Source organism: Lytechinus variegatus, chromosome 4 (genome assembly GCF_018143015.1).
Source record: "Lytechinus variegatus isolate NC3 chromosome 4, Lvar_3.0, whole genome shotgun sequence".
Classification (NCBI taxonomy): Eukaryota; Metazoa; Echinodermata; class Echinoidea; order Temnopleuroida; family Toxopneustidae; genus Lytechinus; species Lytechinus variegatus.
This window is the reverse complement of record NC_054743.1, coordinates 31,009,074-31,025,792: the sequence shown is the minus strand read 5'-3', so window position 1 is coordinate 31,025,792 and position 16,719 is coordinate 31,009,074. Positions and strand designations below refer to the sequence as shown.

General features: G+C 36.2%; 1 protein-coding gene across 5 annotated transcripts in view; it reads right to left on the bottom strand.

Moving 5' to 3' along the window:
- LOC121413829 (myophilin-like) overlaps positions 1-15,789 on the bottom strand; it is a 43,592-nt gene extending 27,803 nt beyond the window's left edge. The window contains exon 1 of one of the 5 annotated variants that reach the window (XM_041606793.1): positions 15,447-15,789. In XM_041606793.1, the coding sequence (XP_041462727.1) occupies positions 15,447-15,515 (69 nt within the window). In that variant the 5' untranslated portion in view covers positions 15,516-15,789. Of the gene's footprint in view, positions 1-4,173; positions 4,367-6,773; positions 6,969-15,446 lie in introns of those variants that run through there. The other 4 variants (XM_041606791.1, XM_041606792.1, XM_041606798.1 and 1 more) reach the window with 4 other exon arrangements.
- Between the last annotated feature and the right edge of the window lie 930 nt (positions 15,790-16,719).

Sequence of the window (16,719 nt, the reverse complement as noted above, 5' to 3'; positions counted from 1 at the left end):
TTTATGGGGGGGGGGTCGGATCCTCTAATCAAACCTATTTACTCGAATATGATCTGCACGGGCGGCGCCGGGGAATTTTGTTAGGGGTGAGCTGACCTAAGCTTTAATACAAAGTAATTTTTACTTATGTTGTTAATCTGGAATTTCATAACCAGACATTTCTTTTTCATACTTTTGTTTCTTCTTCCTTTTTTTTCTCCTTTTCTTTACTATTTACTATTTAATTTTATACTAGTTGAAAATCTTCGGGGCAGTACCCGACGTGTTTCCGGTGGTACCATTCCTTAATGAGTTTCTGTACAATTTTGAGTTCCATTTGAAATATTTAAATATAACTCGTTCTTTCTTTCTTTCGTTCTTTCTTTCGTTCATTCTTTCATTTTTTTCCGAAGTTTATACACATTCTGTGAAAAATGCATTTTCAATAACATGATTTTCAGCTTCGTTTTCGACATTTCGATTTTTTTTTAAAATTTCATTTTCTACATTTTTATTTAGTCGTTTGCACAGCTCGGTCTATCAACGATTGAATTTACTTTGCTATTTATCGTTACTTTTTGAAAATGATTCTAAAAGACGTTTTCTTCGTTGCATTTATCTAATTATTTTGCAGCATGTTTCTAAATGTTGAAGGAGATAGATTTCTGTGTTTATTTCACCAATTCTTTGCATCTTCTGTATACTATCACCCGGGACCTATCCACTGGGGATTAGTCTATTGTTACTGGGGGTGATGAGCATTGTCACAGTACTCCCAGTAACAATAGACAATCCTCCTTGGCCAGATTATCATTAGATATCATAATGTAATCCAATTATTTGAGGGTTAATTTCATTTTCCACTTTTACTCCTTCATGTTATACTCTTGATTGGTGATGAAGGTAACTTTTTTTCCAATTTTACTTTTTCATAAACAACTTAAAAGAGGACATTATATATTTACCCTATTCAAATGCTGCTCACAGCTAATTTTTGCACTGCACGGTATCAAAATACTTTTAGCGCAAATAATTATCTTTATTCAGAAATATCAATACTGGATGTCTTCGGACAGCTTTAAGTTATTCATTAACCATTCCTTTAGGCCCAATATTTGATTTTTATGATTTTTTTGCAGACGGTCCTCATAAACAGTCCTTGTACAGCGCTCGGTATCCTCTGGAAAAGTGCTATATAAATCCAATTATTATTATTATAACTGTATAAGGAGTCATCTGCATTCGTATTGTATTATGCTTAGTATATGAGTTTAGTATAATTTGTAAAAAAAAAAAACCTAATTGGTGTTATCATTATATCGCTTTTTTTACGAATCACGTTATTTTAAGAAAGAGAACAATAACAATGTATTGAAAAAATGTCATCTGATTTTTTTCTCTCTTTAGTCAACAGTTGCGATATAGATAGAACTGACACTGTAAATCTAGTGAGGATGGAAAAATATTAGACATATTTCTCATTTCATTGCACCCCCTGAAGATGATGGTGTGCATTTCGGGTGGTCTATGTTTTGCAACAACATTTCACATTGCTGATTGCCTAAACCATGTCGGGGTTGAATCCTCAATCACTAGAAACTATATTGCCAAGAATAACTAATGGTTTTGATTCTTCAAACCCCTTTTGGTCTTGAGAAAGGTAAAAGTATAATACTTAAAATGTGAATGTAAGAAGTTATCGCCTTCCACTTGGATTCAAAGAAGAAAATCGTACTCGTTGCTATAGACCATTAGAATAAATTGGCATTGTGCAGCTGTGTTTGCATTCGTTATTTTAAATTTTATAAACCAGGACAATGTCCGGATTGATTCCTCAAGAACTAGAGTTTATACTACCAAGGAAAACTAATGGTTTGATTCTTCAACCACTTTTGGTCTTGAAGAAGGTAAAAGTATAATACTTATAATGTGAATGTAAGAAGTTATCGCCTTCTTCATGCATTCCAATAAATAAAATCGTACCCGTTGCTATAGGTCCTTAGGACAAACTGCCATTGTACGGTTGTGTTTGCATTCGTTATTTTGAAGTTTATAAACCAGGACCGGGACCTATGATCATTAACTAGAATACAGAATGAAGTAAAGTATAAGATGAATTCATCACTTAAATGCGGAGGAGTCGTCTATCAAAAGTCAGATCCAATTACACCCAGCATTCCGAGAAACAAAAATAAACGACAATCATGACAATGGTAAACTGCATTTGGCAGTCACAGATGATAGAGATGAGATCTAGGACACGTCGTCGCCGGAAACGAATCGCTTTCGGGCTTACGATGTAACGCCCCTGGGATTTACCAAAGCTATTCCAACATCGCCAAGAATTTCGATTAGTTTCAGGAGGGGTACATCCAATGGTAATGATTGGGGTTCTAGAGTACTGTAAAATGGTAAATAGAGCTGGTTAAGAAATGCAGAACATTGCAGATGATCGGTCGACAATGATCGAAGTTATTTTTAGTAGGATTGTAAAAGTGACGCACTTTTATCGACGCATGCACTGACACGCGTAAAATTTAGATGCATCATCGCAAAAAGAAGAAAATCGACTGCTATTTGCAATCCTTGAACAAAAAGTTATAGCAATCTCTCTTCAGACGCCTAACTCATCTTGGAGTGTCGGAGTATTCATTCGAACGAAGCATTTGAATTACGGAATTCAATCATCATTTCTGAAAGTCTTCTTGAAAAGAAGACGAAAAGAAAAATGATCTCACTTCAGAGGCCTATCTCCTCTAGGAGTATACGAGTATCTATTCGAAGGAAGCATATGAATTTCAGAATTAAATCATTATCTCCGAGATTATTTTCTTGAAAAAAGACGAACAATATCGATGCGTTTCAATAATTGAACATGCATACCACGACAACTTAATACAATCTTTGCCAAGCTAATATCACAAAGTACAGATGTATTACAAAGAGTCATCCGTCACTACATTCTGAAGAGCATACTCATAGTAGTGGAATAACGCGGAAGCATGTCCTATGACCTAAAAAGAATTGGGCAAAAAGAACTGACAATAATATAAAAAAATAATCCTCAAAACGGAATGATTATAATATTGAAAAATATATACAAAGAAGATGAACTCCAACAAACAATAGCATTTATCGTCATAGATGATGAAAATGACACTTGAAACCATTCGAGCAAGCATGAATATAATATATTCACATCAGTTAATATGGATATAAAAGTGTTTAGAAGATGATGATAAATGAATAAGAAGTTCAGCGAAACGAAGCATGGGGATATTCAACTTTCAGATTAAATGACAATAGATTGTAGGATTCGACAATTATTAATGAAGTGTGAAAAGTATTCACAGTGATTAAGATTGTGGGTAATTGATGACCCAAAATTTGACATTTAAATCTTTCAAGGTGTGTCATCTTGCAGAGGGAAAATTCAATATTTCATAAAGAGAATTTGATAAAGCCAAAAGAGCAAACGCATTATATTGTGATTCATGATAATTTATTATCGAACTCAAATGGACATACTAAAGAACAATTATTTAGCCGCTACGCTGCGCGTCTCTGGCAAGTAGCTAATACCCGAGGAATGTCAGACATCAATTAATTATCCAATTAATTCTTCACTAATTTGCAATGCCCATACAAAGATAAATGAAGCTTACACCCTGGTGTTGCGGTATGATGCAAAACTTTTTTTTACCAAGGGAATGTTGTATGATTAGGAACCTTGAACTGGCATATATCCGAAGTCGCCCTTAATTCTTTTTATGATCAAGCTTACCTTAAGAGAATGTTGGCGCTGGTCGCCCATAGGTGCTGCCTGAACGGCCATTTCAATTAATCTTCTTGTCTGTAACCACCGAGAAGGGGATATTAAGAATGTTTGAAATGAGCTTCACCAAAGCTACTACCACGTTGAACCAGAAAGCCCGGACAATGACGGAATAGGAGTGACGAGGCGCGTTCACAGATAGGGGCTCTTTTATGCAATAGAATTCATGAATCCCATATCCTCCAAGTGGACAAAGATGGAAGTATTATTGGAGGATGAATCTACATGCGTGTTCCATCAGGGATAAACGTATAATCTTTCTGCGCACAAACGGACGCGCGCCAATGATGTCAAAATAATTTCAAAGTGTTTTCATTTCCTATCAGGTTTTCGGTTGTTTTCCTAAAGTTTCGGCTTACCTTTGCAGCGTGTTTACGCTGGTCGCCCATAGGTGCAGCCTGTGTCGCCATCTTGATAGATTAGCGTGTATCCTTATACCAAGGCTAAATGAGTCAGTAAAGGAGAGGCGAGGATATGGCTTTATCCACTACGACAGTCACAGCAACAGTGATAACTGGAAGTAAGATGAAGTAGTACTACTTCAGCAATTACAATTCGTAAATAAATCGTACGCTCTGGTGGGTTAGTACGCACGTGTCCTCCTTGATGTCTTTAATTAGAAGGTAGCAAGCGCGCAAAAAACAGGTACTCGCAGGTAGTTCTGAAATCTCATTGGCCAGTTAGATCCACTCCCTCTGGTTCCGCGCGTGCTTCCTAGATGCTGGAAGGATGTGGAAGCGGGCGGATGGGCGGGTAACAAATCTAGGGCATCTGGTATCGGGAGGATAGGAATTCATACTCGATAGGAATGCAACGACCTTTTATGGGGTTAACAGAAGATGGAAGAAAGTTCCTTGGAGAGAGGGAGGGGTTTCCACATTTAGGCATGCGACATTCTCCCAGACAGTTGCTCCTTGTAAAGTTATTACCCAAACCCCAATTATCTGGCACTCACCAGAAGTTTAGTATTAAGACGCATCACTTGATGAAATCTTCAATCAATCATGCGGATCCATTCAACAGTGCGACCCCTCCAGCCCAGCATTTCTTACCCATTCCCTGTCTATCCAAATTGCACATCTTCAACACACACACACACGTCTCGCTTTTCCAAGGCACCCACACGCACACACAATGTAGAATGTTCAGTAGAATACAGCCCCTCCTCAAGAACATCATGGACGCAAAAGGTATTCAGAAGGTATTAAATCATTAATTCAATAACATTCCAATTGTTATCCTCCATAAATCTCTGACTAAACCACTCTCCCTTAAAGGCCCGATATCATTCTTGCAATACAGGCTATTTGGGCAGTATAACACAATCGTGTAACATTGCATGAATGAAATATGTACATGTATATAACATTTCAAACAACTTAAAAGCAAACAGGCCTTGAGCGAAAACCAACAAGACTGTTATGGCTTATCCCCCCCCCCAAAAAAAAAATAAATAAATAAATAAATAAAATAAATTTACTCTTCAAATATCTTATTAATCTAGTGAATGTTTATAATTTTCTAATTTCTTACCTTTGTAGGTCCAAATAATTCACACACCTTCTTTCATGGAATATTTTCTTGTAAACATACAATGCTATAATGCTGGTATAGGACTATATTTTGAATATATGTTTACAATTGACGGGGTTTTTGTTAATATCTGCCGATATTTTGTTTATATCAAACTATATAGAGTTTCATTCCTTAGTGCACTGAAACTCACAGGGTCTTACAGAATACGTTGTTTAAATTAAGTACTGTGGGAGGATGCAGTTAAATATAATTTTCGTAAATATTGTATTTATTAATTTATTCGTTTTGAGGGGAATGAACTGTGGTTATATATACTTGGAAAAACATGTTAAGTATTGCAAAATATCGTAAAAATAATTGATAGAAATGGCAAATCTGTCGCACATTGTATTTCGTTAACTAATTGCGTATTAGTGTATATGCTTTCATCGCTGTCAATAAACTAATTTCCAACAATCCATTGTCATTACAAGCATTATTATCCTTACTATTTTTAAGAGTATATTTCATGATAAAGATTATTAACAGTATCAACATTTGTAAATCGATAAATTTTCTCATTCTATTTCTATATTTTATGTTTCAACGAAACCTACGAGGTTTCGATTTAAAAGTCTCAAATCAGTTTGGATATCATGAATATCGGCCTCTGTTGAAGAAAGGCTTTCAAGTCACGGCACCACGGATGGAATGCGTTAAAAAAAAACAAATGAAGGGGCGATGTTTCCAGAACAAGAATAATACAAATAAACAATCTCGGTGGATGGTGGTCCACAGTGATCACCCTTTCTAAACATGAAAAGGCCAAGACAGTATCAGCAGAAAATGACATCTTCTTTCGATTGTTGTCTACAGGTGTATGTTTCATATATTGTTTATAAATAAACATGCTGAACCCGATATGCGATATTGAAAGCAAAAATACAAAAAGAAACGAGTTATGTTCATAGGTTTGATGAACAAATAAAATGTCTCGCCCATGACATCAATCTAATGAAGATGTGAAAATAATATAATGGTTTGATATCAGTATCAGCTAAGGATACTCGGAGCGCAAGGAATGCACCCGTGTGCACAGATTTGTTGCTTGTGAACTCATATGTAGGTGCAAACCAGACAAGGACAGGTGTGTCATCACTAAGAATATATCAAGACTCAATCTGGTTATCTCAGTTTGATAATAACTTTGATGATCACCCTCCGTTTTGTCCAGTTTGTGTAAGTACGCGAGGGTTTAATAGCTACCTACTTTGGTGCCGTGTGCAAGGGGGTAAAGGTTTTGTATGTGTACGTCCAAGCGGGTGTTACGGTCCTTAAAAAGACATTATGGGATAACTAGACTTCTTGTGGCACGTGACCTTCGGTTTTACAATCCTATAAATTTGAACTGTTGTTAAAGAAAATGAGCCTTTGTTAGTCTTACCTTCCTTCTGATGGCTCGCTGATCGCCCATTGGTGCAACTTGCGCGGCCATGTTGGTTATTTATGTGTATTTATCCAAGGGGAGTAAAGAATGTTAAATGGCTGATCGGATTGTGTACCGAATCCACACAGACGACACTGACACTATTCTAGCGAAACCCAGTATGCCGACTGAATTCAAATAACCAGCCGGAAAGTTTATTTACCTTTTAGGCTCTGACCAGGTAATCGGAGTCCCTAGTTTGAGGTACAACGCGCGCGCTCATGAAAATGGCCTAAAACTCCAAAGGGGACGTGCTGATATGCATAAGGGGCGTTCATACAGAGAACCTTCGTTTTCGATTACGCACGCACGCGCGATCGAAATTGTATGTGCTTATCAGATGCTGGTCTTCTCGGTGAGTCATTAATTGACCTCTAGACCCCTTTACTCAGTGGTATTTCAATTGACCCCGCCATTTTAGGGGTGTCTCCATAAATTGAGTAACGAGACAGTTGGGATGATGGAAACATCATTAAGAATAGATGCAGTATTAATTAACGTCAATGTTTGTCCATAGGAACATTTTGTACCCCATTCTCTGGCAGAGTCATAGCCTCATACCAATAAACCCAGAAACTTCTACAAATTAGCCTAAATCATGAACTATTATATCCTCCCTTTTCTTTTGAACTTCACATGCTAGACCAGCCATTTCGAACGGACTAGTTAGAGAAGCTTTGAGCAAGTCAACAAAATAATCGATTTGGATTTTGTATTGCTTTTAACGGAAGACAAAAAGAACACAAACTATTTTTTAAAGATATAATTTTCCATAAAATATTTGTATGAAGGGTTAAATCAGATGTAGGAAGTTGTTTGAGATGTTCATTACAGTTTTTTATTCCCATATATGCAAGGCTAATGACGTTGATAGTTTTATCTATAGACACATGCACAGGTTTTACATTAATTAATTCTTACATAATATGGAAGGATAATGTAATTGATAGTTTTAACTATACAGTACACATTTACACGTTTTGAATTACAGTTAATTGAATGGTCAATCATTCATAGGTTATCTGCACTTTCAGGCGGAGATATAACTGTGATTTCAATCAAGTTTAAATTTCTACTCGATCATTATCTAGCCACCTGTATCACTTATTATATATGAGTTCTACATTTAGATAGTGTCTGATTTATTTGGTTAATTTTCACAAAAAGTGGGTTTCACAATCTGTATGCCCGTGAACAGACGTGTTTTCACGACTTCTCCTTTTTGTCACATCATGGGCACTGACAAAGAGTGTGATTTTACCTTTTATTTTTGATAACTTCGCTCCTTACAAAACTACGATATTATTTCCACGGCATTTTTCTCAGCAAACTGATTGATTTATTCCTCAACATACCGGAGAAGGCCATATATAGAGAGAGTGATAGTGGACACACACACACACATACACACACACACACACACACACACACATATATATATATATATATATATATATATATATATATATATATATATATAATGTTCATGTATTGTATCGAATGCTTCAAATTATGTCCTAATCAAAATTCCCATGGTACCAGGCAGAAGGCTGCGTTCGTCAAAATGATAACAATTTTAATAAAGAAAAAAATATATTTATAGACTTTAAAAAGAAAATGTCACGTTTTTCCTCTACTAAAGATTGAAATGGTCATACCATAGAATTATCTCATGATATTGAAAATGAAGAAGATGTAGCCATTTGAACTCAAGCACGTCAAGGTCAATTCCAGCAAGCATTCTTCGTCAGTTGTTCACGTGTCTTAGGCATGCATATACATCAGCCCACACATCCAGGCAGAGTTATGAAGTAATCGGCTGCCTGTATGATTAGGATATTAGATATGACATTCATATTGCAGTTTTGTGACCCCTCCCCCAAAACTGAAAAATAAATAAAATAAATTACAATAATAAAATTAATAATAATAATAAATAGATGAATAGAGAAAAGGATTTTTTGAGACTTGATAGCAAAAACTCGCGAAAGTGTAAAAGATCCCGAAAGCTGTTTGTTTGTACAAAAAGCTAGTATAGTTGAAAGTTCTTTTCAGCTGACACCTAACATGCTTTACGAACTGTAAAGAGATCAGTTTGATTTATGAACATCTTCTTCAAAATGTGATTTTAACTATGCATCTTTCTTGGTCGGCCTACTTTTCTCTTTATGGAAATGCACGTGGCATGCATACTCATCAAAATATATTATTTCACTGTAGAGAAAAGGCAAACGCCTAATTCTTTACATATGGGTCATTTTCAGACTAAGCATCAAATTTAGATAGCATTCCATTGGTGTTTGACAAAGATTATATTAAAAAATTAAATTATATGCTAAATATATGCTAATCTGCAAAAGCGCAAAATCAACACGGTAAAAAATATATCACGCTGTTTAAACCCGTCACACTAACAACAAGTTGTTTAAACTTTTACACAACTGTTTTAACTCTTTTTAAATAATGAAAACGTTTTCAACAACTTAAACTTCATTCAAACTTTCAACTATTTATGATTTATGATTGACGGGCTTAAACAACCTGCTTGAAATTAAAAAAAAAAGTTTTTAGGGTGAACCAAATCTCATGTAACACTTAAAAGGGATAATTCCTTTGCAAATTTATCAATTTTAATATTTCATTAGTTTTGAATTAAATTAGTGACTATAAGAATCTACATGTTAAAATCTATGGAAATTATATCAAATTTACATGTTCATGTAAATGCTAGAACACAAAAATTTGGTATAGGGCTGAACAAAAAGCAATTTGTGTTTTGCCCTTTCTTTTCCGATGAAGCATTAATCCTACATAGGGTGCCAAAAGCGATATAATGGCCCTTGTTTACAAAAACCTAATACATAATAAAAGACAAATTTCTGCATGTACGTAATTTCTAGTTAAAGCATCAATGGCAAATAGGATTCCATGAAAATGAAAGTTTTATACAAAGTAACATGGAAATCAAATTTTAAAAAGGTAAAAGAAAAACATATTAATGGGATAACATTTAAAAAGGGCAATGTCCTCGTCTACCAATCACTTTTGATTAGAACATTAACTTTGGTTAGGATTTGATGAAAATAGTGACTGGGACCCAATTTTTTAGTTTAGATTTATGCAAATCTCATCAAAATTGCATTCACATGAAACTAAATGAGAATAATGTCACATATTTCAGCAGCCCCCATTGAACCTGTATTTAGTGTAACTATTCTACATCATCATCGCAGTGAGCAAGTACTCTGGTATCTGCTTCTACGTGACCATGACCTGTTCCCATTAAAAAGATATATTTGGTAGCAGAAATTGTGAATACCTCTTTAACACGGATGAAATGATTAGCAGTTATACTAAATCCTAGCAAGATCCAAGGAGTTATTCAACTCATCCTGCTCTAAGAAGTCCTTGTCTCGTTCTAGAAAGCTTAACTTGTTTCATTCCATTGAAATGCAGGGTAATACAATCATATATTTTTTCTGGTCATTTGAATAAATAAATTAGCATACCTTTTTTACATAAAAATGTGAGTTTCATTAGTGTGGTATGTAACAGAAATGCCGTTCTTTATCTTACAAAGATATTTAAAAGGTTGCGCACTTCTATAGACATTGTGATACTGCTTTGTGCATGAATTACGTAAATTTACAAACTTATTTAGGTATTAATTTGTGATTTCCATTGCATTTTCTGTTGAAGGAATCAAAATATTCAATCAGATAATGATATGGGTTTTGTGTACTTGACAAACTATAGATGCTGATTTACATGTATGCATAAATAACTGCTCATTTACATGAACTAAAATTTTTATGCCTGGTCTTAAAAAGAATATTTTGGAGGAAACTTGAAGGTGTTGATCTGACACTATGCAAACAAGATTAAATCCGGTTCTTTACTGTTATATTCTTCTTTACATTGAATTATTGATGTATGCATATATTAGTCGTAATTTATATACATTAGCATATTTCACGGTTGGGCAAATTTAAAGTTTAAGTACCATACATTCTAAGTTTTATGCATCGTGACCTTGGAGTGGAATGATTTCCAAATCATTTTTTTAAACAAACTAACAAACCTGTAGAGAAAAAAGTTTATATAAAACCGATTTTCAATATAGAAAATATTTGTATGCTGTGATAGTTCTATTTCCATATGGGAATTTTGCCATTTGCATTGTGAATTTCCAAGTTCGATTATCAATATACGATATTTAAAAATTTACAGTTGAAAAACCTTTGAAAGATGAGACCTCTGTAAAAACCAAAATTACAAATTATAGATGAAAACTTTTTCTACAATCCATCCAATTTCGCATTTATCACTATATTATGTATATGGTGATATTCACTGGTGCAATTTTAGTTCTAGATTTAAATTTACATTGGCTTAAATTACGGGGGGGGGGTCATAGGCACACAAAAAAGTCATGACATGAGTAATGGAAAATCAAGTGGTTTAATGTGGTGTAATGGTTCGGACTCTCGCATTGCAATCACAGGATTGTGTGTTCGAATCCCACCTTGGTCTTGTGTCCTTTAGCAAGGCGCCAATCCACACTTTTGCATGTCTCTCCCTCTCTACCAAGGTGGAAATGGATACCCGGAAGGATTTGAACGACTGGCCGGAGTAGTCATATCTCGAGGGAGTGGAAGGTGTGTGTTCGGGAATGACTGATTGAATCTGACCGGGGTAATAATCTTCATTAGATTTCTAATGTGCCTTAATATTATCATGAAACGAAAATCAAACATTCAACCCACTCTCTCATCCCTCTATACCTCAGAAATGTCCGGTGATATTTTGATTTTATTCTCCCAGGGGGCCACAGTGCCCCTCCTTGAATAATAATTGTTCAACACATCATTCATCAGAGTATACATAACACGTGACTACGAGAGCAAGTGTCCGGAGAAGCAACAGTTGTAGATCATTCTGGTGGGACGTAATACATAACGACTGCCTGACTATAGCGGCGGAACACGTGGCTGTCACGCATCCTATAAGTTCACATCACATGCAGAAAGCACATTCTAGAAGCTCTTCGGGTTTCCCTCAGGAATGTACTAAGTGCTGTTGACAGGATCTACCCTGCCTACAAGCGTAGCTAGGAATGTTAAATGGGGGTGGGGGTAGTCCAGGGAACAAAGTTTATGTTGAAAAATCTTCCATGGGATTTCTTATAAAAATCAAATATATATTCAATTTAATAGGAAACTATTTTAGGTTTGATTAATCAGCCATAATGGATAACCTTATATATATATATATATATATATATATATATATATATATATATATATATATATATATAGACCAATAAAATTACTCTCGGCCTTTTTTGTTTAAGTGGAGAAAATGGCCGAGCAAGGGTCGAACTCAGAACCTCACAATCTTGAGTCCAATGCCTTCAGAAACGAGACCACATGGCCCCTCAGTAATCGACCAAGGGAAGGGAGCGGAAGAAGTAGGTCTTAATCCTACGATTTTGTTCATCGTTCGTTATGGACTTTTTTTCATTTCGCCGCACTTATTAGTAAAGTTAGTGATTATGGTTAATATTAGGAACACGATATAGGAAACCATGATAGATGGCGTCTACTGCGACCCGCAAGACACCATGGCAACTGAGCAAGAACAGTCTCGCCGGTCATGTCACTTAATATCAGTAGGACAATAATGAGATAACCATAAGGCATGCATTGAAATGAAAGGGTGGTATTGTAGTCTAAAAGGAATTGTTTTGGGGACCAAGTTAGAAATATTTTCCTTAGTTCCATTCCCCTTTGGTTTTCTTTTCTCTCTTTAAAAAAAAATCTAATTCATCTTCTTCTTTGTGCGTAAAAGGGGGAGGGGGTGTAACTCATCTGTGAGTCATTTCTACGCCATTGACTCTACCAGTAGACCCATGCAGTTCCATTGTCATTAAATCGTACTATAATTGTGTCTGTATCCAGAAAATAATTGAAATTTTCCTAGCTTATCGGAATAATGTACTAAGTTACAACTTGTACCTCATTTTGTGAAACCTCGGTCTTAAACTCTGGCCATATACTTCTCAAAATAATATACAAAATAATGTGATATCATTTTTAGCGATAAAGAGTGAATACCATGGCTTTAGCTCGAGCTGCCTTCCAGCGTTCAATGCATTCAAAGAGTTTTGAATCCTACCCGGTACCCATTCATCTCACCTGGGTAGAGTACTACACACTGTAGGCAAATTTCTTGCTGAAGGAAAACACGCTTTGGAATTCGAACCCATGACCCTCCGATTTAAGAAAAGAGTCAGAACCACTAGAAAACGGCGCCTTCCAAGAACAAATGGTCGGAACAACAATACCAGATGTGTAACATATTTATTGCCACTATAGATTGATATGATTATGAAAAATGCTATATATTTCTAATCTCTAATTCTGAACGTATGATTCTTAAACATCGAATGTTCTTTATGTTAGATCGGTTACAATGCCAAACCCGATTTGGCACGAATGCCATGATTTGAAACACCAACATTTAACCAAACACAGTTAAAGTTAGAATTCCACTAGTCGCATGACTTTACTTCTCGTTTTTTACCTGCGGTGTTGGTTTCGCCTTGGAACAGTCTCTATACCACTTGGAATTAAGTGTTTCGTTACCTAAAGGTCGAGTAAGTACAGGAGACTGCTGTATTGCTGAAGAATCAGTATAGGAATTGTGAATTTACTCCCAGACTCTCTTTGATGGGAAAGGGGCTTGACAATTTGAAAGTATGAATGAAAAACAATGGAAAGGCAGATAGTATCGAGATATGCACATTTGAAATGTGTCACTAAAATTATCACCATTTCTGTAATTGAAATACAACATGAAAGCGATAGTTAAGTATAAGGAATCGACCATTATGTCAATGTAACTGAGGTAAAATCGACTATATAGACTAAAACTATTAAATTATTTTCAGTATTGGCTTGTACGGTTTTCGAATCAGCCTTTTTGGTGTGAAGGCAGCATTATAAAGTGTATTTATGGCTTAAGAATATGCCAACATATTCCAATTACACAAATTGGAAATCTTCTTTATGAGTCGATATAACAAACTGCGTTGGTAATTTGGATAAAGAATGAAGGCATGGCATCAGGTTCTGAAGGTAAAGATTGCTCTGGCTAGGACCATGTAGACTGATACTTGTCAGAGTATAGGAAAGAGGACAAGCATAATTAAAGAAGTGGAAATATCTATGAATTAGTTGTGTCATTGACCTTGAAATGGTAGTTAGAAATGAATCTACCATCTAGCCTCGGATATTTAATATTTCTATAAATTTAAACGTAATATGAGAAGGGGTTGGTTGAAAATGAAACCAGCCGTGTCAAGGAGGGGAGGGCTGGGCGTAAGTACAAAAAAGGGGGCATGTCATAAGTTCCTTAGCGGCTTTGGTTTATATTTCAAAAACCTGATCCGGGCAAACCTCAATGGCGCCAATTCGCTAGACCAGACTGACATTTGAGAATCTTGTGCCTTTGATACGCAAGTAGAAATGCAAGAGGGGTGGAGGAAAGATGGCAGGCAAGGGAGGGGACACATGGACAAGAGGCTAGAACTACGGCCTGGAAGAATTTCAGAAGAATTCGAATGGTGTTATGTATAGTGACATAAGAAAGAAGTCGCCATTGAATGAGCAACTTGTAGGCCTACCGCATCTTAGTGTGATTAAGCCCTTGCGTGTCTTATCATTATTGAACAGAATGCTGAATGAGATGCCTTTGGGTTAACATGTCTTGTAATTTCATTTAAGAGTTAGGTCTAGAATCGTAATGTGTATGCACAGAATGTAATTGAAAGGTACAACATGGACCTATCCACAGAGGATTATATATTGTTACTGGGGGTGCTGTGACAATGCTCAGCACCCCCAGTAACAATAGACTAATGCTCTGTGGATAGGTCCCTGAGGTACAAGTCGTGTCCGAGGAAAAGTGGTCAATGATATCAGTGACCATCCTATGGTAGCATCAAGGTTAAACAAATCAACCGATGGTAATATGGCAACAGCACTAGAAAACAGAGACAAGGAAACATGGAGAGCGATTGGTCTATCTATCTGACAAAATTAGAAATCAAGCGAGAATTTCGATTAGTAGATTTTAATAATAAGCTTTTATCCGGTCCGCAATGCTGTTCAGAGATAGGGACTTGTCTTGAAAAAAAAGCATTAGCATATGAAATATTTCAAACAATTGTTACTTCAGGGAAGCTTGCTTCATCAACCATGACTCAGCATTTGTCGTCCATTTGACAAATTATCAGATATGAAAACTTCCCTAGCATGCCACTGGATGAAAAGCACAGGTGTCCGACTGTGATGCTGTCGATGAAACCGACTTTTTCGGATATCGGATGAAAATTCGATTTGTCCTTTCCTTGAATAGCCCAAAGAACATTTAAAATACGATAATGATCTTACTTAAAAAATATAGTACATTAATTACTCCAAATATCTAGGTGTGAAAACGCCACGTTCGCCGTTGTCACTGTACAAACGGAAATGGGTGGTTAAAATCAATTGGTGCGATGATCTGATATGAACGATGATGGTTTGGAATGATTCTGATTTTTATTATTTATGATCATTGGCTTACCTTCGCGTGAATCGCCCGCCACATTCCAAGTAGCGGACCGCGGTTAGCTCTTTGTGTTTGATAAGACATGCTGATAGATAGATGACTAAGAAACGAGGAATGAACCAAATTACGATCTCCAATGTCAAACCTTCCCAGAAATCGCTGCACTTACTAGCCAAGATAAGTCACCACTCTCCCCTTAATACTCAGATATATATCAAATACTGATGAGTGAATAATCCTTAAAACGTTCTCACCGAAACGTAAATTCCGTTCGAAATGACGAAACCACGCACGGGATCGTAGAATATTAGGACAGAAAAATGTTGAGAGATGATGAATATCAGCTGTGACCGATTCGAGGAAAGTTAAATGTGTAGGATCTCTGCTCCTACCCAACCCCGCCTGGCCGAGACCTGCTACAAATATCACCAGAAGTGTTAATTACACCTCTTCAATTATTAAGTAAACGTCTTCATTACAATAAATTATAACATGATAAGCTTCCACCGGGGAAAGGGTGTCTAATATTGTCTCAATGAAATCAACATGTTGATGGTGTGAAATTTTAGTCGGAGGCAAGTTTCCCAAAAGAATTCCAGCGGGTTGATTACGTGTTGATCGTGGCACATGCTAAATAGTACAGATAGACTTTAACTCAAAGATGGAATTTAAGTCTAATTTCTGTCGAAGAGGACAGCCAGTTCTCAAATAAGATTTCACCTCATTCCTATATTCACAATCTGGGAATCTTACACGCAAAGAGAGAAGAAACGTTTATCTTAGGAAGATGTTGAACTACTCAATGTTAGATATTTCAATAATCATCATGGTAGATTTTTGTATTGTTATTATTTCGTAATATGATGGTGGACTAGGTTTGTGGTAGTGTTTTGTCATACCTGATTGGTTTATTGCTAAACAAGTAAGAATGCGTGTACACAGAAACAGAAGATTCTACCAGAGGGGCCCAGTGACGAAGCTAGATGCCCTACCAGAGTGCACTAGTGCATGTGGGAATCGAACCCGAAACACCGGAATACGAACCCCTCGCTCTTTACCGACTGAGCTAATGGTGCTGCCTAAAGTCCCGTGCATACTATACGATTCGTTGCAACATCGTTTTTAAAGAAATTACAATAAAATTTGATATGTACATTCCAACCAATGAAATCTTAGCGATCAGAGTTCAGGATGGTGGTAGGACTACTCAAGTCGAACTTCAGTCGAGTTCGAGCCACACTGTAGAAATAAAACCAAATTCAATTCCAAATCGTAATGACGTCATCAT